The sequence below is a fragment of the Oncorhynchus tshawytscha genome, linkage group LG31, assembly GCF_018296145.1.
Source record: "Oncorhynchus tshawytscha isolate Ot180627B linkage group LG31, Otsh_v2.0, whole genome shotgun sequence".
NCBI lineage: Eukaryota > Metazoa > Chordata > Actinopteri > Salmoniformes > Salmonidae > Oncorhynchus > Oncorhynchus tshawytscha.
The window spans coordinates 29,556,275-29,577,568 of record NC_056459.1 but is presented as its reverse complement, the minus strand read 5'-3'; the positions used below and the strand labels follow the sequence as shown (position 1 = coordinate 29,577,568).

The window sequence follows — 21,294 nt, the reverse complement described above, 5'->3', positions numbered from 1 at the left end:
TGCATCAGGACACTGGTAGTTTCAACACTAGACTAGCTGCATCAGGACACTGGTAGTTTCAACACTAGACTAGCTGCATCAGGACACTGCTAGTTTCAACACTAGACTAGCTGCATCAGGACACTGGTAGTTTCAACACTAGACTAGCTACATCAGGACACTGGTAGTTTCAACACTAGACTAGCTGCATCAGGACACTGGTAGTTTCAACACTAGACTAGCTGCATCGGGACACTGGTAGTTTCAACACTAGACTAGCTGCATCGGGACACTGCTAGTTTCAACACTAGACTAGCTGCATCGGGACACTGGTAGTTTCAACACTAGACTAGCTGCATCGGGACACGTAGTTTCTGACTTGATGGGCAGGCAGGCAGCCCAGCTCCCTGATGTTCTTTGGAAGGGTGCAGAAGCAGAAGGTCAAACAGCTGGCTGAGTTGAACACCGCACTAATGCACTGACAACGCAGATCAGGAAGCTGGGATGCCTCTCTCTCTCTCACTCTCTCTCTCTCTCTCTCTCTCTCTCACTCACTCACTCACTCACAGGCTTGACCTGTCTCAATCCACATTCCATCTCTCCTGCTATCCGATCTGAAAGTCAGTAGAACATCAGGGTCACAGGCCAATTTATAGAGTTATTGTCACAGACAGTTCTTTTCAAAGCAGTACTTGGGGGATGACATTTTGAGGCCAACGTCCCTTTTCAAATGTCCCTCTCTGTGAAAGATTCAAATGGACAAAGAAAAACAGGACATTTTAAGTACTTCAGTTGCATCCGACTGCCATGCAGCTTTGACAGACTTAAATTGTGTTTTTGTGTCAGTATGGATGAAGGTCGTTGACAATCATCCACACACATGCACACCAATGTACTGCTGCATTAATACTGATGTCAAGCACATCGATGTGTGAACATGGGGCTTGTGGTATAGGGTGCGTGTTTCTCCGTGGGTACAGTTCATTAAAACCACACAATAACAGGATGATGTGTTTCCATCCTATTCTGCCTGTCTGTCATGATAGGAGATTTATAAACACACAAAGAAGAAATGCTCACCTTTTAAATCACATCTAACTCGTGAAGATCACACAGGAAGTAACTAAGAGCCGTTGCAGAAAGGTGAAAAAGAAAAACAACTGCTGTGTGTGTGAAACACATCTTGTCTGACATTGGCTACACAGTAGGCTGCTGAATGTCAACAACATAGAGACAGGTATATCTAACTAGCCATAGGACAATTTACAGGAATAGACTTTGCTCACGAGGCAAGGAAGCGTAATTTGGGCAAAAACAATGGGAGCTTTTAGCATTAACAATTCAGATACTTTTGAAAGCAAGCACTGAAATAAATGGTTGGGACCACATAGTTCTCCACTGTTGCTATATTCTATCAGTATTTCAATGCATTATTAATTCACATGCAGCTCCCAACTTACTCATGCAACTCAACTCAGATATTTCCATGGATAGTCAACTCTTCCTAAGCAGGTGAAGGTTCCGTATATTTATGGAAGGTGAAATTAGCTGCGCACTCAGAAGGGGGCGCCTTGGCGGTCCTCGTCCTGCGTTGTAAAGCCACCATCTCGTTCCGACATGACCGGGGCTCGCGGTTGGCAGGTTGGTGGCTGAGAATATGCTAAACGCTCTGTCATTGGCAGAGTTAAACAGTGCTTTGGCATAGCAATTTATATCCTACAGCTGGAAGGTAGTGTTTGTCACACAAAGTGAGAGGGCTTAGAAAGTGAACGAAAGCTTAATGTAGGGTCTAAAAAGGAGGGATACCGAGGTTGTTTATTTTTTTAAAGAGAGGTATAGACCAAAGCTAAACTATTAGATTGCCAAAATGCTTTGCCATATTACCCGTCCGGATTCGGTGGTTATGGAAGTGGAAGTTGATACGAAGGCGAATGGTGAAGACTGTCTGAATAAGGTATGGATAGTGGATACTAATTTAATTGCCCCCTTTTCAGGTTGTTAATACGTTATTTATAACATATAACATTTGTGTCAAATTCCAGTGAATATTGTCCTGCAAGTGTAATTTACAGTGAAATGTTCAGATTGAAACGCAACACTTGGCAACATGAGCGCGTGTGTTGGTTTGTCGAGATGATAAATCCAAATGTTGATGTACAGGCGAAGTTCAATGTTATTTTCTCGATTTTCTGCCAACGTCAGTTATCTCGAAATGGCATTCTCTGTCACATGATAGACTACCTACCCATACATTGTCACACACAGCATTACAAATGATTATTAATTTAATTTGTAATTGTATTACATTTTTCCTCTATCGTGCAACAATGTTGCTTTGGTCGAAAATAAGTTGGCTATATTTTCCGTGAAATATTTCCCCCCTCCCATCAAACGCATTAAGTTTGTGATTTCCTAAATAGGTAACTTACTATTAAGGTTCTTTCTGAGGGAGTTGTTTCCTGGTAGTATATTCGCGAGGAAAGGTTACTTCAGTTCATTTGGTTCCCCGGTGCATGCTTGGCAAGTTGGAAATGTTATTGTGAAGCTTGAATGGGGGTTCCCATTGTTGACTAGATCAACATTGAATATACAATAGTTCCAAATTGCTGCGAAATCCGTTTTGAAAGAGTTAATAAATACTTTCACGCGTGCACAGAGCTGCTGGTGTCAAAGACTGTACATAGATTCATGTTTCTATTGTGTTATGGACTGTACGTTTGTTTATGTGTAACTGTGTTTTTTGTCGCTTTGCTTTGTCTTGGCCACGTCGCAGTTGTAATTGAGAACTTGTTCTCAACTTGCCTACCTGGTTAAATAAAGGTGAAAAAAAATAATGTAATGTTAGTCCTCAAACCAGGAAATAAAAGGAACCAATGTGAATTTATCGGAGGCTTTAATCGCCTTGTTTTCTAATGAGTTCCATCCATTCTATATCATATGCACAGCGCGTTGACACTAGTCCTCATCCTCCGTCCCGTCTGGAAGTAGGCTGTCCTTGACGTTATGTTACTCCGTCCCGTCTGGAAGTAGGCTGTCCTTGACGTTATGTAACTCCGTCCCGTCTGGAAGTAGGCTGTCCTTGACGTTATGTAACTCCGTCCCGTCTGGGTCCCGTCTGGAAGTAGGCTGTCCTTGACGTTATGTAACTCCATCCCGTCTGGGTCCCATCTGGAAGTAGGCTGTCCTTGACGTTATGTAACTCCATCCCGTCTGGGTCCCGTCTGGAAGTAGGCTGTCCTTGACGTTATGTAACTCCATCCGTCTGTCTGGAAGTAGGCTGTCCTTGACGTTATGTAACTCCGTCCTGTCTGGAAGTAGGCTGTCCTTGACGTTATGTAACTCCGTCCCGTCTGGAAGTAGGCTGTCCTTGACGTTATGTAACTCCGTCCCGTCTGGAAGTAGGCTGTCCTTGACGTTATGTAACTCCGTCCCGTCTGGAAGTAGGCTGTCCTTGACGTTATGTAACTCCGTCCCGTCTGGAAGTAGGCTGTCCTTGACGTTATGTAACTCCGTCCCGTCTGGGTCCCGTCTGGAAGTAGACTGTCCTTGACGTTATGTAAACTCCGTCCCGTCTGGAAGTAGGCTGTCCTTGACGTTATGTAACTCCGTCCCGTCTGGAAGTAGGCTGTCCTTGACGTTATGTAACTCCGTCCCGTTATGTAACTCCGTCCCGTCTGGAAGTAGGCTGTCCTTGACGTTATGTAACTCCGTCCCGTCTGGAAGTAGGCTGTCCTTGACGTTATGTAACTCCGTCCCGTCTGGGTCCCGTCTGGAAGTAGGCTGTCCTTGACGTTATGTAACTCCGTCCCGTCAGGAAGTAGGCTGTCCTTGACGTTATGTAACTCCGTCTCTTTCTTGTCGCTGTTGAGGGGCGCGTGGGATGCGCTCGAGGTGAGTTGTATTATCAGGTGAAAAAGATCCCATGTATTTTCCATCAACGCTCCCACTGGCTTTACGGCATATTGATGTGTACGAGCCACGGAGTCAATGGCTTTACGGCATATTGATGTGTACGAGCCACGGAGTCAATGGCTTTACGGCATATTGATGTGTACGAGCCACGGAGTCAATGGCTTTACGGCATATTGATGTGTACGAGCCACGGAGTCAATGGCTTTACGGCATATTGATGTGTACGAGCCACGGAGTCAATGGCTTTACGGCATATTGATGTGTACGAGCCACGGAGTCAATAGCTTTACGGCATATTGATGTGTACGAGCCCGGAGTCAATGGAGTCAATGGCTTTACGGCATATTGATGTGTACGAGCCACGGAGTCAATAGCTTTACGGCATATTGATGTGTACGAGCCACGGAGTCAATGGCTTTACGGCATATTGATGTGTACGAGCCACGGAGTCAATGGCTTTACGGCATATTGATGTGTACGAGCCACGGAGTCAATAGCTTTACGGCATATTGATGTGTACGAGCCACGGAGTCAATGGCTTTACGGCATATTGATGTGTACGAGCCACGGAGTCAATGGCTTTACGGCATATTGATGTGTACGAGCCACGGAGTCAATGGCTTTACGGCATATTGATGTGTACGAGCCACGGAGTCAATGGCTTTACGGCATATTGATGTGTACGAGCCACGGAGTCAATGGCTTTACGGCATATTGATGTGTACGAGCCACGGAGTCAATGGCAAAGGCAAAAAATGGGTCACAAACCAAATCAACTGAGGATTTACTTTGATATAATGACTATTCTGTGGGTTTGACTGGTTTCCCCCTGATCACTTTGTTTAACCTGAATTCTGAATTATTCTATTCTAAAGGTGTGTAGGAAGTTGGGAATCCTAGAGGTGGACTACTTTGGCCTGCAGTTCTCAGGCAATAAAGGAGAGAACCTGTGGCTCAACCTCAGGAACAGAATCTGTCAGCAGGTGGACAATCTGACTCCCTGCCGACTCCGGCTTCGAGTCAAGTTCTTTGTGGAACCACATCTGATACTCCAGGAACAGACGAGGTATGGATATTCTGTAACACACACACACTCTTATTACAATATGGTCCTTACATCGTCTTGTTATGATGGGAAAGGAAGCAAAATAAATCTAGGGCATGTTACTCATTAAATATTCATATTTTAACATCTTCTCTAACTCAACCCTTAACTGTTCAGATTCCCTCTGACTCCAGTCATGTGCTGTAGGAGGAGAAGCTTTTAACAACCAGATCATTCAGCACTGTACTGTAGCTGCTGTATCCTGTGAAGTTAGTTGTGACTTCCTGATTAGGCTCTACAGTGGAGCGAACTACAGTAACCCCGCAGCACACAGGGTTACTACAGGTCATTGTGGAGCAGGGCGGGAGGCATCCAGGAAATGGGAACTCTGTAAAGGCTCTGTTGCTGATGCCACAGGGTCCCTATGCCTGCCTGGTCCTGCCTGCTGAGAGCTATACAGCCCTCCCCAGACCTTCCCTGCTGGCTCTCATTCAAGTGAATGAAGGAGAAGTGGGCTTTACTTCAACATTCGTTGTTTCTTTTTGCTTTTGGTTTATTTTCTTTTGTTGACTTTCTAAGGAGAAGCGTCCTTGTGCATTTGTCTGTTTGTAGTTTCTTTTGGCGTTTGACAGTCTCAAAGGTACGTCTCACCGTTGGGAATTTGTTTAAATGCTTTTACTACATACTCAGAAAATATGCATGAGTTAAAATAACTATAAAAAGACCAGTGGGAAAGGCTTTTTTCTCATATAATATAATAACTCATATAATATGCTCTTAGCTCTTAGCTCTGTATTTTGTCAGCCTCATTTTTGAAATCGTTCTTCTTTTCCACAAACAAACCAGAGAGGAAATGATCCAGTCTTCCAAAGAAAGCATGTTGAAACTTCTCTAGTGAATGGCCTGACACGCTGATTTCATCAGGCTGATAGATACCCTGACACGCTGATTTCATCAGGCTGATAGACACGCTGATTTCATCAGGCTGATAGATACGCTGATTTCATCAGGCTGATAGACACGCTGATTTCATCAGGCTGATAGACACGCTGATTTCATCAGGCTGATAGACCCGCTGATTTCATCAGGCTGATAGATACGCTGATTTCATCAGGCTGATAGACACGCTGATTTCATCAGGCTGATAGACACGCTGATTTCATCAGGCTGATTGACACGCTGATTTCATCAGGCTGATAGACACGCTGATTTCATCAGGCTGATTGACACGCTGATTTCATCAGGCTGATAGACACGCTGATTTCATCAGGCTGATAGATACGCTGACACACTGATTTCATCAGGCTGATAGATACGCTGATTTCATCAGGCTGATAGATACCCTGACACGCTGATTTCATCAGGCTGATAGATACGCTGATTTCATCAGGCTGATAGATACCCTGACACGCTGATTTCATCAGGCTGATAGATACGCTGATTTCATCAGGCTGATAGACACGCTGATTTCATCAGGCTGATAGATACCCTGACACGCTGATTTCATCAGGCTGATAGAGATATTTCATCCTGACACGCTGATTTCATCAGGCTGATAGACACGCTGATTTCATCAGGCTGTTTTAGATGTACACGCTGATTTCATCAGGCTGATTTAGATACTTCCTGACACGCTGATTTCATCAGGCTGATAGATACGCTGATTTCATCAGGCTGATAGATACCCTGACACGCTGATTTCATCAGGCTGATAGATACGCTGATTTCATCAGGCTGATAGACACGCTGATTTCATCAGGCTGATAGACACGCTGATTTCATCAGGCTGATAGATACCTGATTTCTGACACGCTGATTTCATCAGGCTGATAGATACTGATTTCCTGACACGCTGATTTCATCAGGCTGATAGACACGCTGATTTCATCAGGCTGATAGATACCCTAGGTTTTGGCCTTTCTAGGGAGTTTTTCCTAGCCACCGTGCTTCTACACCTGCATTGCTTGCTGTTTGGGGTTTTAGGCTGGGTTTCTGTACAGCACTTTGAGATATCAGCTGATGTACGAAGGGCTATATAAATACATTTGATTTGATTTGACACGCTGACTTCATCAGGCTGATAGACACGCTGATTTCATCAGGCTGATAGATACCCTGACACGCTGACTTCATCAGGCTGATAGATACCCTGACACGCTGATTTCATCAGGCTGATAGATACCCAGATACGCTGATTTCATCAGGCTGATAGATGATTTCCCAGACACGCTGACTTCATCAGGCTGATAGATATTTCATCCTGACACGCTGATTTCATCAGGCTGATAGATCACGCTGATTTCATCAGGCTGATAGATACCCTGACACGCTGATTTCATCAGGCTGATAGATACGCTGATTTCATCAGGCTGATAGACACGCTGATTTCATCAGGCTGATAGACACGCTGATTTCATCAGGCTGATGACACGCTGATTTCATCAGGCTGATAGATACCCTGACACGCTGATTTCATCAGGCTGATAGATACCCTGACACGCTGATTTCATCAGGCTGATAGACACGCTGATTTCATCAGGCTGATAGATACCCTAGGTTTTGGCCTTTCTAGGGAGTTTTTCCTAGCCACCGTGCTTCTACACCTGCATTGCTTGCTGTTTGGGGTTTTAGGCTGGGTTTCTGTACAGCACTTTGAGATATCAGCTGATGTACGAAGGGCTATATAAATAAATTTGATTTGATTTGACACGCTGACTTCATCAGGCTGATAGATACCCTGACACGCTGATTTCATCAGGCTGATAGATACCCTGACACGCTGATTTCACAGGCTGATTTCATCAGGCTGATGATAGACACGCTGATTTCATCAGGCTGATAGATACCGCTGATTTCATCAGGGTTTTGGCCTTTCTAGGAGATTTTTCCTAGCCACCTGTCAGGCTGATTCTACACTGATTTCTCAGGCATTGCTGATTTTCAGGCTGTTTGGTTTTGGTTTTAGGCGTGGGTTTCTGTACAGCACTTTGAGATATCAGCTGATGTACGAAGGGCTATATAAATAAATTTGATTTGATTTGACACGCTGACTTCATCAGGCTGATAGACACGCTGACTTCATCAGGCTGATAGATACCCTGACACGCTGATTTCATCAGGCTGATAGATACCCAGATACGCTGATTTCATCAGGCTGATAGATACCCAGACACGCTGACTTCATCAGGCTGATAGATACCCTGACACGCTGATTTCATCAGGCTGATAGATACGCTGATTTCATCAGGCTGATAGATACCCTGACACGCTGATTTCATCAGGCTGATAGATACGCTGATTTCATCAGGCTGATAGACACGCTGATTTCATCAGGCTGATAGACACGCTGATTTCATCAGGCTGATAGATACCCTGACACGCTGATTTCATCAGGCTGATAGATACCCTGACACGCTGATTTCATCAGGCTGATAGACACGCTGATTTCATCAGGCTGATAGATACCCTAGGTTTTGGCCTTTCTAGGGAGTTTTTCCTAGCCACCGTGCTTCTACACCTGCATTGCTTGCTGTTTGGGGTTTTAGGCTGGGTTTCTGTACAGCACTTTGAGATATCAGCTGATGTACGAAGGGCTATATAAATAAATTTGATTTGATTTGACACGCTGACTTCATCAGGCTGATAGACACGCTGATTTCATCAGGCTGATAGATACCCTGACACGCTGACTTCATCAGGCTGATAGATACCCTGACACGCTGATTTCATCAGGCTGATAGATACCCAGATACGCTGATTTCATCAGGCTGATAGATACCCAGACACGCTGACTTCATCAGGCTGATAGATACCCTGACACGCTGACTTCATCAGGCTGATAGATACCCTGACACGCTGACTTCATCAGGCTGATAGATACCCTGACACGCTGACTTCATCAGGCTGATAGATACCCTGACACGCTGACTTCATCAGGCTGATAGATACCCTGACACGCTGACTTCATCAGGCTGATAGATACCCTGACACGCTGACTTCATCAGGCTGATACATACCCTGACACGCTGACTTCATCAGGCTGATACATACCCTGACACGCTGACTTCATCAGGCTGATAGATACGCTGACTTCATCAGGCTGATAGATACGCTGACTTCATCAGGCTGATACATACCCTGACACGCTGATTTCATCAGGCTGATAGATACCCTGACATGCTGACTTCATCAGGCTGATAGATACCCTGACACGCTGACTTCATCAGGCTGATAGATACCCTGACATGCTGACTTCATCAGGCTGATAGATACCCTGACACGCTGACTTCATCAGGCTGATAGATAACAGGACCCTGACTTCATCAGGCTGATAGATAACAGGACCCTGACTTCATCAGGCTGATAGATAACAGGACCCTGACTTCATCAGGCTGATAGATAACAGGACCCTGACTTCATCAGGCTGATAGATAACAGGACCCTGACTTCATCAGGCTGATAGATAACAGGACCCTGACTTCATCAGGCTGATAGATAACAGGACCCTGACTTCATCAGGCTGATAGGTAACAGGACCATGAACCTGGTTGTGTTTTTTCTCCCCTTCTCCTCCTCCCCTAGCCCTTTAGAGGACCTCTATTGAGAAGTCCTGACTGCATCCCTCATGGAACCCTATTCCCTATATCGTGCACTTCTTTAGACCAGCGACCTATGGGCAGTGCACTATAGAGGGAATAGGGTGCAGTTTGGGACACAGATTCTCAACTCGGCTTCTCTTTTGATGTTATTTATAGGGCGCTCTGATCTCAGTGTTAACCCTCCCTCTCTACCGCCTGCCCGTTGCAGAACAACAGCTTTGCATGCAGTATTCATGTTAATATCATCATGTCTATCTTTCCACAGCTGTGGGAGATCCTGTATCATTTAAAGCTGATTCTAACCCCAGTCAGTCAGTCAGTCTGCCAGGAGAGGCATCAGATAACTCAGTGTTAGAGTAGAAAAGTGTGTGGGGAGCAGAGCCCCTGAGCTGCTCAGCTCCTCTCTCTGTGTCTCTGTGTGTGGGGAGCAGAGCCCCTGAGCTGCTCAGCTCCTCTCTCTGTGTCTCTGTGTGTGGGGAGCAGAGCCCCTGAGCTGCTCAGCTCCTCTCTCTGTGTGTGCACGGTTGGCCAGTAACTGTTTATTAAACAGAGATCTATCCCTCATGGCCAGCAGCCTTCCTTCTCTGTCTGGACTCCAAGCACACACTACGGCTTTCTCTCCCCTTACTCCTGACTTATTTCAGGATGGACTGTGTGTGTGTCTTTAAGACTGGACAGTGTACCTGTGGAGTTGGGGGGAGGAAAGGGATAGATGAGGGTACTGCTGTCTCCCTCCGCCCATCACCCAGTTAAACTACTGCTGTCTCTGCTCGTCACCCAGTTAGACTACTGCTGTCTCTGCTCGTCACCCAGTTAGACTACTGCTGTCTCTGCCTCTCACCCAGTTAGACTACTGCTGTCTCTGCCTCTCACCCAGTTAGACTACTGCTGTCTCTGCCTCTCACCCAGTTAGACTACTGCTGTCTCTGCCTCTCACCCAGTTAGACTACTGCTGTCTCTGCCTCTACCCGTCACCCAGACTACTGCTGTCTGTCTCTGCTCTCACCCAGTTAGACCTGTCTCCTCATCACCCAGTTAGACTACTGCTGTCTCTACCCGTCACCCAGTTAGACTACTGCTGTCTCCCTCCGCCCGTCACCCAGTTAGACTACTGCTGTCTCCCTCCGCCCATCACCCAGTTAGACTTCTGCTGTCTCTGCTCGTCACCCAGTTAGACTACTGCTGTCTCTGCCCGTCACCCAGTTAGACTACTGCTGTCTCTGCCCGTCACCCAGTTAGACTACTGCTGTCTCTGCCTCTCACCCAGTTAGACTACTGCTGTCTCTGCCTCTCACCCAGTTAGACTACTGCTGTCTCTGCTCATCACCCAGTTAGACTACTGCTGTCTCTGCCTCTCACCCAGTTAGACTACTGCTGTCTCTGCCTCTCACCCAGTTAGACTACTGCTGTCTCTGCTCATCACCCAGTTAGACTACTGCTGTCTCTGCTCATCACCCAGTTAGACTACTGCTGTCTCTGCTCATCACCCAGTTAGACTACTGCTGTCTCTGCTCATCACCCAGTTAGACTACTGCTGTCTCTGCTCATCACCCAGTTAGACTACTGCTGTCTCTGCCTCTCACCCAGTTAGACTACTGCTGTCTCTGCCTCTCACCCAGTTAGACTACTGCTGTCTCTGCCTCTCACCCAGTTAGACTACTGCTGTCTCTGCCTCTCACCCAGTCACCCAGACTACTGCTGTCTCTGCCTCTCACCCAGTTAGACTACTGCTGTCTCTGCCTCTCACCCAGTTAGACTACTGCTGTCTCTGCCTCTCACCCAGTTAGACTACTGCTGTCTCTGCTCATCACCCAGTTAGACTACTGCTGTCTCTGCCTCTCACCCAGTTCACCCAGACTACTGCTGTCTCTGCCTCTCACCCAGTTAGACTACTGCTGTCTCTGCCCGTCACCCAGTTAGACTACTGCTGTCTCTGCTCATCACCCAGTTAGACTACTGCTGTCTCTGCCTCTCACCCAGTTAGACTACTGCTGTCTGTGCCTCTCACCCAGTTAGACTACTGCTGTCTCTGCCTCTCACACTCCAACCACAAACAGACAGGAGTGCTACGCCACTGCTTGTAAGTGAAGTAGAAATATATAAGATGTGTTAAACGAATGATATCCAGCTCAGATAGCGCCCCTTGTGTTCACTTCCGGTAATACCGTATACCCTGGTATGGTACAGAAACAGTACGACAGTGTGACCATCTGGAGAGCACCCGACCAGTAGACTCTCACAGTGAGAGCAGAACATATAGGTAGACCGTGTCCAACTCCTATTCCTCCATCTCTCCTCTGCATGTGCTCTAGTCTATTCCTCCATCTCTCCTCTGCATGTGCTCTAGTCTATTCCTCATCTATCAGCTTGTTCTGACGGCTACAAGTGTTGCACTGCCAGTGTATGAGTGAGAGAGACCCCAGCCAATAGTTTACTGATGAAGGACGACTCTCAGAAACAACTATATACCAATGGAACATGCTCACAAACTAATATCCACCAATGGAACTGAGTGTTCTTGGCAAGTGACAGTGGTTTTTCAGCATTATAGGCATGCTCACACTTACCCTCACAGCTATACGCACTTACCCTCACAGCTATACACATGTACGTACGCCCTGGTACTGGAAAGCCTGCAGGTAGTAACAGATGAAGGAGAGCGTGTGAATTGTCCTTAGTGGGTACAGGCGCACGCAGAACGCCAGTACTGTACACACTCACTCATGTACACGGGCCTCTCTCTCACCCTGTTACATAGCATATGGTGGACTCTGCACCCACAGAATACAAAATAAAAAGCTGCTTACATAAAGCTGGACTGCTTAAATTTACAGAATCATCACCAAATCCTGCTGCCATCCCATTATTGGAAGCGTGTGTGTGTGTGTGTGTGTGTGTGTGCGTGCGCTTGGCCTACTCTGGTACAAGTCTGCACAGGACTGATTTATTCACCCCTCTCGCACCTGCAGCTTTTCGTCCCACTCCTGCCCACACCAGCTGTCTTTGTCGGACTCCCACTCTCTACCACAAGAACTGATCCCACAATGTTATTTTAGGCTCATGTGAAGACTCAGCCATTGGCGCCTTATTGGCAATATCGAAATGTGCAAAAATAAATAACCTAAGAAATAGGTTAAATTACCAGAGATTCTCACGTGGCCATTTTTATATTAAGCTTTCGATATTACCGAGCTATATCAGCGAGTAGGCTAGACGTGGACTTTCGGTATTACCGGGCTATATCAGCGAGTGGGCTAGACGTGGACTTTCGGTATTACCGGGCTATATCAGCGAGTGGGCTAGACGTGGACTTTCGGTATTACCGGGCTATATCAGCGAGTGGGCTAGACGTGGACTTTCGGTATTACCGGGCTATATCAGCGAGTGGGCTAGACGTGGACTTTCGGTATTACCGGGCTATATCAGCGAGTGGGCCAGACGTGGACTTTCGGTATTACCGGGCTATATCAGCGAGTGGGCCAGACGTGGACTTTCGGTATTACCGGGCTATATCAGCGAGTGGGCTAGACGTGGACTTTCGGTATTACCGGGCTATATCAGCGAGTGGGCTAGACGTGGACTTTCGGTATTACCGGGCTATATCAGCGAGTGGGCTAGAGGTGGACTTTCGGTATTACCGGGCTATATCAGCGAGTGGGCTAGACGTGGACTTTCGGTATTACCGGGCTATATCAGCGAGTGGGCTAGACGTGGACTTTCGGTATTACAGGGCTATATCAGCGAGTGGGCTAGACGTGGACTTTCGGTATTACCGGGCTATATCAGCGAGTGGGCTAGACGTGGACTTTCGGTATTACCGGGCTATATCAGCGAGTGGGCTAGACGTGGACTTTCGGTATTACCGGGCTATATCAGCGAGTGGGCTAGACGTGGACTTTTGGTATTACCGGGCTATATCAGCGAGTGGGCTAGACGTGGACTTTCGGTATTACCGGGCTATATCAGCGAGTGGGCTAGACGTAGTTTGAAGAGAGCAGAATTGGTGAGACTTGCTCTTTCACTTTCACTTCGTTTTATAGCTTACCTTTTTAGGAGTGGGACAATTTCCAGACAGACAAATATGGGTGATCAATATTTATTTTTAGGCAATGTAGTTAACTATATTCTAATCCTCATATTTGGAAAGTACATTTCCTTGGAAAGATGACTGCCCCCTTGCTCCCCCCCCAATCGTAGGCAGCCTACTCGATTTCATTGAGACCACAGGTAGGCCTCTTAACTTGAAGCAGTGAATGAGACAGATGTGACTTTTTAATACAATAGGTAGTCTAATGCGCAACAATCAGAAAGACGACCGTTTACAAATAACCTGCGGGACGACACATATTTCCATCCCAAGCTTGTCTGATCTGACCACCCGCTCCCAACCGCAGAATGACAAATGGTGACTGCAGCAGTGCTCTGTCGGGATCCGCAGCGCTCTACACTCTTCTTATTTGTTGGCTTGCTGAAGGCAAGCTACTCTAGATTTATTCCAAACTCATTATTATTATAATATTTATTCGGCTCGCTCTAGTGCTTAAACCATTTAACACGAAACCAACTTTAAAACATACATGCAAGCCCCAACTTCTCATAGCATTTCTACTTTGACTACAACAAAGGCACATCTCAATAGGTGGTCCAGGTATGTTATGATGTGGGGGGGTTTCCTCTTTTGTTCTCTATTGTTCCTCAAGCTAGGGATGACATCACGGACTCCCATCAGACCAACTCCTTGAGGTTTGCAGTTGTCTAAAAAACACTATTTTGCGCAATAGTTATTTTTTTGACCCTTTAGTGTGTATACCTCATTGTATTTATACTTTGGATATCGCTTTCCAAAAGTCAAAGTTCAAAAATCGCTGGAGGACGTCTTTTAAGATGATCTCCAATGAATTTCACACACACTCCCACATTTTTTTTAAAGCTTTCTATAAATACACACTCGGGTCTTTGGTCTGTAGCGCAGGCTCAGTTCAGTCTGATTTCTGTGGTTCCTCTGTCCTCCGAACATCAAATAAACCCCATCCTAATCCTGTAGCGTAGATCACAGCAACTTTCTACACCGCTCCGCCTGGGTAGCTTTTGAAACACCCTGTCCGTCTGCCTAATGCAGCCGACTGCCTGCTAGTGGGAGAGATGTTTTCTCCACTCTCACCCCCCTACATCTATTTTTGTTGCTGCTCACACCTAGACTGACTCTGTCTCTGACCATGGTTTGAGTTGAGGCAGTCTTGATGTTTGTGTGTGTGTGTGTTCACTGACCAGATCTGTGCAGTTTCATAGAGCTACTTCTGCATTTGGTTGTAATTTCTGAATTCTCAGAGGAGTAGTAGATTTCATATTTGTTTTAAAAGCTGTTCGCTCAAACAACAAACATCCCTCTTTATGAAATGTCCTGATAAATCCATCCATTGGCTAGGAGATGAGGGGAGTGGTCATGTCTGTTTGGGTGAGAGCAAGGCAGGGATTGAGTTCGGGCCCCATAGAAATAGAATACGTAGAATGTCATCATTGTTCTAGTTGTTTTAATTCTATGGTTGGAACTTGGCGCCCTCAATGAATGTGTTTTGTCTGCCCCGTTATCCCTCACTAGCCCAGAGGTGGTGCTGTCTGCCCCTCACTAGCCCAGAGGTGGTGCTGTCTGCCCCTCACTAGCCCAGAGGTGGTGCTGTCTGCCCCTCACTAGCCCAGAGGTGGTGCTGGTGCCCAGAGGTGTGCTGTCTGCCCCTCACTAGCCCAGAGGTGGTGCTGTCTGCCCCTCACTAGCCCAGAGGTGGTGCTGTCTGCCCCTCACTAGCCCAGAGGTGGTGCTGTCTGCCCCTCACTAGCCCAGAGGTGGTGCTGTCTGCCCCTCACTAGCCCAGAGGTGGTGCTGTCTGCCCCTCACTAGCCCAGAGGTGGTGCTGTCTAGCCCAGAGGTGGTGCTGTCTGCCCCTCACTAGCCCAGAGGTGGTGCTGTCTGCCCCTAGCCCACTAGCCCAGAGGTGGTGCTGTCTGCCCCTCACTAGCCCAGAGGTGGTCATGCTGGTCTAAATTAACATGTTTTCCACTCCCTGTTGTTTAGCATTCCGATCAGGCCAACGGTTGGTCGGGGGGGGGGGGTTAGCAAACCAGAGGGCATAGCACAGCCATTAATATAGACCACTGCCATGAATGAGAAAAGGGATGTTTTTAGTTCCTTTTCCTTAGAAATAGAATCTCTAGAAGGGACTTAAAGCCTCTAACCCTAGCAATTTGACTGGTAAACTCTGCTAATACTAGGTTCAAAATGGAAGGGCATTCTGGCTGTTTTTTCTGTTGAATGGCAGCAACATGCATGCATTCTTGGGTTTACATGGCCTCTCGAACTCAGTTAGTTGTCCTTCAATCAGAGTCTAGTTGATTTGATTTGTTAGTACACAAATATAAAGGCAACATGTAAAGTGTTGGTCCCATGTTTCATGAGCTGAAATAGAAGATTCTAGAAATGTTCCATACGCAAAAAAAACGTATTTCTCTTAAATGTTGTGCTCAAATGTGTTTACATCCCTGTTAGTGAGCATTTCTCTTTCGCCAAGATAATCCATCCACCTGACAGGTGTGGCATATCAAGAAGCTGATTTAAACAGCATGGTCATTACATGGATGCACCTTGTGCTGGGGACAAAAGGCCACTCTAAAATGTGCAGTTTTGTCACACAACACAATGCCACAACTGTCAAGTTTTGAAGGAACGTGCAATTGGCATGAATAAGCCTCATCCAATGTCGTTTTAGAGAATTTGTCAGTACTTCCAACTTGCCTCACAACCGCAGACACATGGTGTGAACGTGGGCGGGCGGTTTGCTGACGTCAACGTTGTGAACAGAGTGCCCCATGGTGGGGTTATGGTATGGGCAGGCATAAGCTACAGACAATGACAACAATTGCATTTTATTGATAGCAATTTGAATGCACAGAGATGCCGTGATGAGATCCTGAGGCCCATTGTCGTGCCATTCATCCACCGCCATCACCTCATGTTTCAGCATGATAATGCACGGCCCCGTGTCGCAAGGATCTGTGCACAATTCCAGGAAGATGAACATTTCCCAGTTCTTCCATGGCCTGCACAATCACCAGACATGTCACCCGTTGAGCATGTTTGGGATGCTCTGGATCAACGTATACAACAGCGTGTTCCAGTTCCCACCAATATCCAGCAACTTCACACAACCATTGAAGAGAAGTGGGACAACATTTCACAGGCCACTGTCAACAGCCTGATTTAACTCTGTGAAAGAGATGTCACACTGCATGAGGCAAATGGTGGTCACACCAGATACAGACTGGTTTTAGGATCAACACCCCTACCTGTTTTAAGGTATATGTGATCAGATGCATATTTGTATTCCCAGCCATGTGAAATCCATAGATTAGGGACTAATTCATTTATTTCAGTTGACTAATTTCCTTTATACGAACTGTAACTCACTAGAATCTTTGACATTGTTGCTTTTGTTTTAGTTCAATATATCTGTGAATTCAGTTAGAGAGGAAAGTTTGAGAATGCTTTGGCAGTTTAATTTGGTTGCAAATGCAGAAGTCACGTGTCGTTGTGTTTTGCTATCCTCCCTCTAAACCCCCTGGGAGAGCCCTTGTGTATTATTGAGCCCTGCCAAGTGTCTTTACATGTCTGCACAACCTAGATATTGTCACAACAACAAGGCTGATGGATGTTTTTCACGGAATTGAAGACCATTCCTGTTAGCATTATATCCATTTGCCTTAGTTTAGGAGACGAGGGTTTCCTCAGTCAGCCCCTGTCCTTTTCCCCAAACGTTTTTTTAACCTGCCTTTAAGGTCTCTGAACTCAAGTATCAGTCCCTCGTATATCTAGTTTGAACCCATAGCATTAGTTCCCGGCCAGGAAGGATGTCTGTGGCTGGCTCTGGGCTGTGTGTGTGACCTTTGCCCTTCTACGGTCCATTATTATGGAACACTCCGTTATGTTCCCATGACCACAGGGCGTTTCAGCTTACAAAAACAACTTATTTGTTCGCCTCGAAATGCCACTCTTTGGATTCAGGAATACAGTCGACGTGTGAATAATATTTATCTTATTTATTTAGGGTTTTGTCCCTCTTTCAGTTGCTTAAACGAGCTGATTAACAGCCTTGTGCTGGAGAGTGTAAATTGTGAAGTTTTCATTGAGAGACAGTGAGTGGTGGAATGGGGTTATTAGAGTTCGTTGATTGGGAGTGACCTCTAGCACCACAGCTTTGGGCTGTGTTGTTTGTTACTCCAACAAACCACATTGTTTAGAGCCTGGCCCTGTGAGCTCTGAAACAGACACTTCTCATTGGCTGATGCGGTGCAGTCGCAAGGCAGATGTTTTTTGGTTTCATTTCACACAGACTTTATGTTCTTCTGGAAACTGGGAACTCTGTGACGTTCTGATGTGTTCTATGTTACTACCCAGAGGAGAAGTCCAGTTGAAACAATTGTTTTATCATTTGTTTTTGGCTACTTTTGAGAACTTGTTAACTCTTTAATTTAGTTAAGAAAAAGTACTGAGGGGTGGCAGGGTACCCTAGTGGTTAGAGTGTAGGGACGGCAGGGTAGCCTAGTGGTTAGAGTGTAGGGACGGTAGGTAGCCTAGTGGTTAGAGCGTTGGCCTAGTAACTGGAAGGTTGCACGTTCAAATCCCCGAGCTGACAAGGTACAAATCTGTCGTTCTGCCCCTGAACAGGCAGTTAACCCACTGTTCCTAGGCCGTCATTGAAAATAAGAATTTGTTCTTAACTGACTTGCCTAGTTAAATAAAGGTAAAAAATAAAATTAAAAAAGAGGTGAGGAGAGCATGTGAAATGCACTATATAGCCTATTTGAAGTCATTTAAATTTGACATCTAAAACACAGTTAAAATGTCATTAAAAATCATAACTCAAGTGCACTAAACGCCCTCTTCCTTCTCCTCCTCCTCCTCCTCCTATCTTCCATCTGCTGTCACACATAGGGATCAATGAACCATATTCCCCCCTCAGTCTAGGGTCCACTTTAATTGAATTATTCCAGCTATGCAGTCAAGTGTTTTAGCATTCCAGCAGTAGAACAGATGACTTTGTGTTGGAGCCCCCGCTGTCATCCATTGCCCGCGGTGGTGTGTGTGTGTGTGTGGTGTGTGTGTGTGTGTGTGTGTGAGCAGTAAATGTACCATGCGGTCCAGTGGTCTGAGAGCAGGTGTTCCTTGACAGTAATGAAAGCCTTAAAGAGGCTGTGTTCATCCCAGTTGTATTTAAACTGGGCCAGCAGAGAGGAGGAGGTTTAAGAGTTTTCTGTTCCAATATCAGATTCCCTGCAGGCTTAACTAGAACCCCTGCTGTTTTGTCAGTCTGTGTTAGAGTTGAATAGTGGCAACCAGGTTAGAGATTTCCAGCCCAAACCCGCTCTCTTTTCCAGAGAAAAGAATAACTGCTACAATTGTTATAATAAATGATTTCTATGAACAGCATGATGTGAAATGGATCTGTTTTTAATTGATATGTAATGTCTCAATCTGGCTTCTCTACGGCCGACTCTCTGCTATCTGCATGATCAATCACCAACGGGACAGACAGCGCATCTCCGTATGGAGCGCAGTACACAATGCGGGGGTGACCTTATCTTTTTTAAATTGTAAAGAGTTTTAATTAAAGCAGCCTATCACTCAAATATCAGCTTTAAATCAGTGTGCAGGGAAACACTCTCTCACGGTCTTTCTCTCCATCAATTCCATTCAAATGTGATCAAAAATAGGCCTAATCCTGTTGAAGATTTAATTATATATACAGTTCCAGTCAAACGTTTGGACACAGTCATTCAAGGGGTTGCCTTTTATTTTTTTTAAACAATTTTCTACATTGTAGAATAGTAGTGAAGACACAAACTATGAAATAACACATAGGGAATGATGTAGTAACCAAAAACGTGTTAAACAAATCCAAATATATTTTATATTTGAGATTCTTCAAAGTACCCACCCTTTTCCTTGACAGCTTTGCACACTCTTGGCATTTTCTCAACCAGCTTCATTTGGTAGTCACCTGGAATGCATTTCAATTAACAGGTGTGCCTTGTTAAAAGTTAATTTGAGGAATTTATTTCCTTCTTAATGCGTTGTTTGAACCAATCAGTTGTGTTGTGACAAGGTAGGGGGGAAGAGGTATACAGAAGATGGCCCTATTTGGTAAAGGACCAAGTCCATATTATGGCTAAAACAGCTCAAATAAGCAAAGAGAAATGACCGTCCATTACTTTTAAGACATGAACGTGAGTCAATTCTGAAAATGTCTAAGAACTTTGAAAGTTTCTTCAAGTGCTGTCGCAAAAACCATCAAGCGCTATGATGAAACTGGCTCTCATGAGGACCGCCACAGGAAAGGAATACGCAGAGGTTACATCTGCTGCAGAGGATAAGTTCATTCGAGTTACCAGCCTCAGAAATTGCAGCCTAAGTAAATGTGTCTGTTACTTGAAGTCTGAAGCATCTCAACATTAACTGTTCAGAAGAGACTGTGTGAATCAGGCCTTCATAGGTGAATTGCTGTAAAGAAACCACTACTAAAGGACACCAATAAGAAGAAGAGACTTGCTTGGGCCAAGAAACACGAAAAATGGACATTAGACTGGTGGAAATCTGTCCTTTGGTCTGATGAGTCCAAATTAGAGTTTTTGGCTCCAACCACCATGTCTTTGTGAGTAGGTGAACGGATGATCTCCGCATGTGTGGTTCCCACCGTGAAGCATGGAGGAGGTGGTGTGATGGTGCTTTACTGGTGACACTGTCTGTGATTTATTTAGAATTCAAGGCACACAAAACCAGCATGGCTACTGCAGTGATACACCATCCCATCTGGTTTGTGCTTAGTAGGACTATCATTTGTTTTTCAACAGGACAATGACCCAACACACCTCCCAGGCTGTGTAAGGGCTATTTGACCAAGAAGGAGAGTGATGGAGTGCTGTATTATATGACCTGGCCTCCACAATGGGAGGGCAGGGTAGTGACTGGTAGGTTAGGTTGTGTGTGTGTGTGTGTGTGTGTGTGTGTGTGGGCAGGGTAGTGACTGGTAGGTTGTGTGTGTGTGTGTGGGCAGGGTAGTGACTGTTAGGTTGTGTGTGGGCAGGGTAGTGACTGGTAGGTTGTGGTGTGTGTGTGTGGGCAGGGTAGTGACTGGTAGGGTGTGTGTGTGGGCAGGGTAGTGACTGGTAGGTTGTGTGTGTGTGTGTGGGCAGGGTAGTGCCTGGTAGGTTGTGTGTGTGTGGGCAGGGTAGTGACTGGTAGGGTGTGTGTGTGTGTGTGGGCAGGGTAGTGACTGGTAGGTTGTGTGTGTGTGTGTGTGGGCAGGGTAGTGACTGGTAGGGTTGTGTGTGTGTGTGTGTGGGCAGGGTAGTGACTGGTAGGTGTGTGTGTGTGTGTGTGTGTGTGTAGTGACTGGTAGGTTGTGTGTGTGTGTGTGTGTGTGTGTGTGTGTGTGTGTGTGTGGGCAGGGTAGTGACTGGTAGGTTGTGTGTGTGTGTGTGTGTGGGCAGGGTAGTGACTGGTAGGCTGTGTGTGTGTGTGTGTGTGTGTGTGTGTGTGCAGGGTAGTGACTGGTAGGTGTGTGTGTGTGTGTGTGTGTGTGGGCAGGGTAGTGACTGGTAGGTTGTGTGTGTGTGTGTGTGTGTGTGTGTGTGGGCAGGGTAGTGACTGGTAGGTTGTGTGTGTGTGTGGGCAGGGTAGTGACTGGTAGGTGTGTGTGTGTGTGTGTGTGT

At 46.0% G+C, this 21,294-nt stretch overlaps 1 protein-coding gene across 1 annotated transcript in view; it reads left to right on the top strand.

The window, feature by feature from the left end:
* Positions 1-1,589: 1,589 nt before the first annotated feature.
* The window catches only part of LOC112229436 (E3 ubiquitin-protein ligase MYLIP-A), a 40,647-nt gene continuing 20,942 nt past the window's right edge, over positions 1,590-21,294 (top strand). The window contains exons 1-2 of the mRNA XM_024395260.2: positions 1,590-1,933; positions 4,767-4,957. Coding sequence (XP_024251028.1) covers positions 1,847-1,933; positions 4,767-4,957 — 278 coding nt within the window. The 5' untranslated portion in view covers positions 1,590-1,846. The remainder of the gene's footprint in view (positions 1,934-4,766; positions 4,958-21,294) is intronic.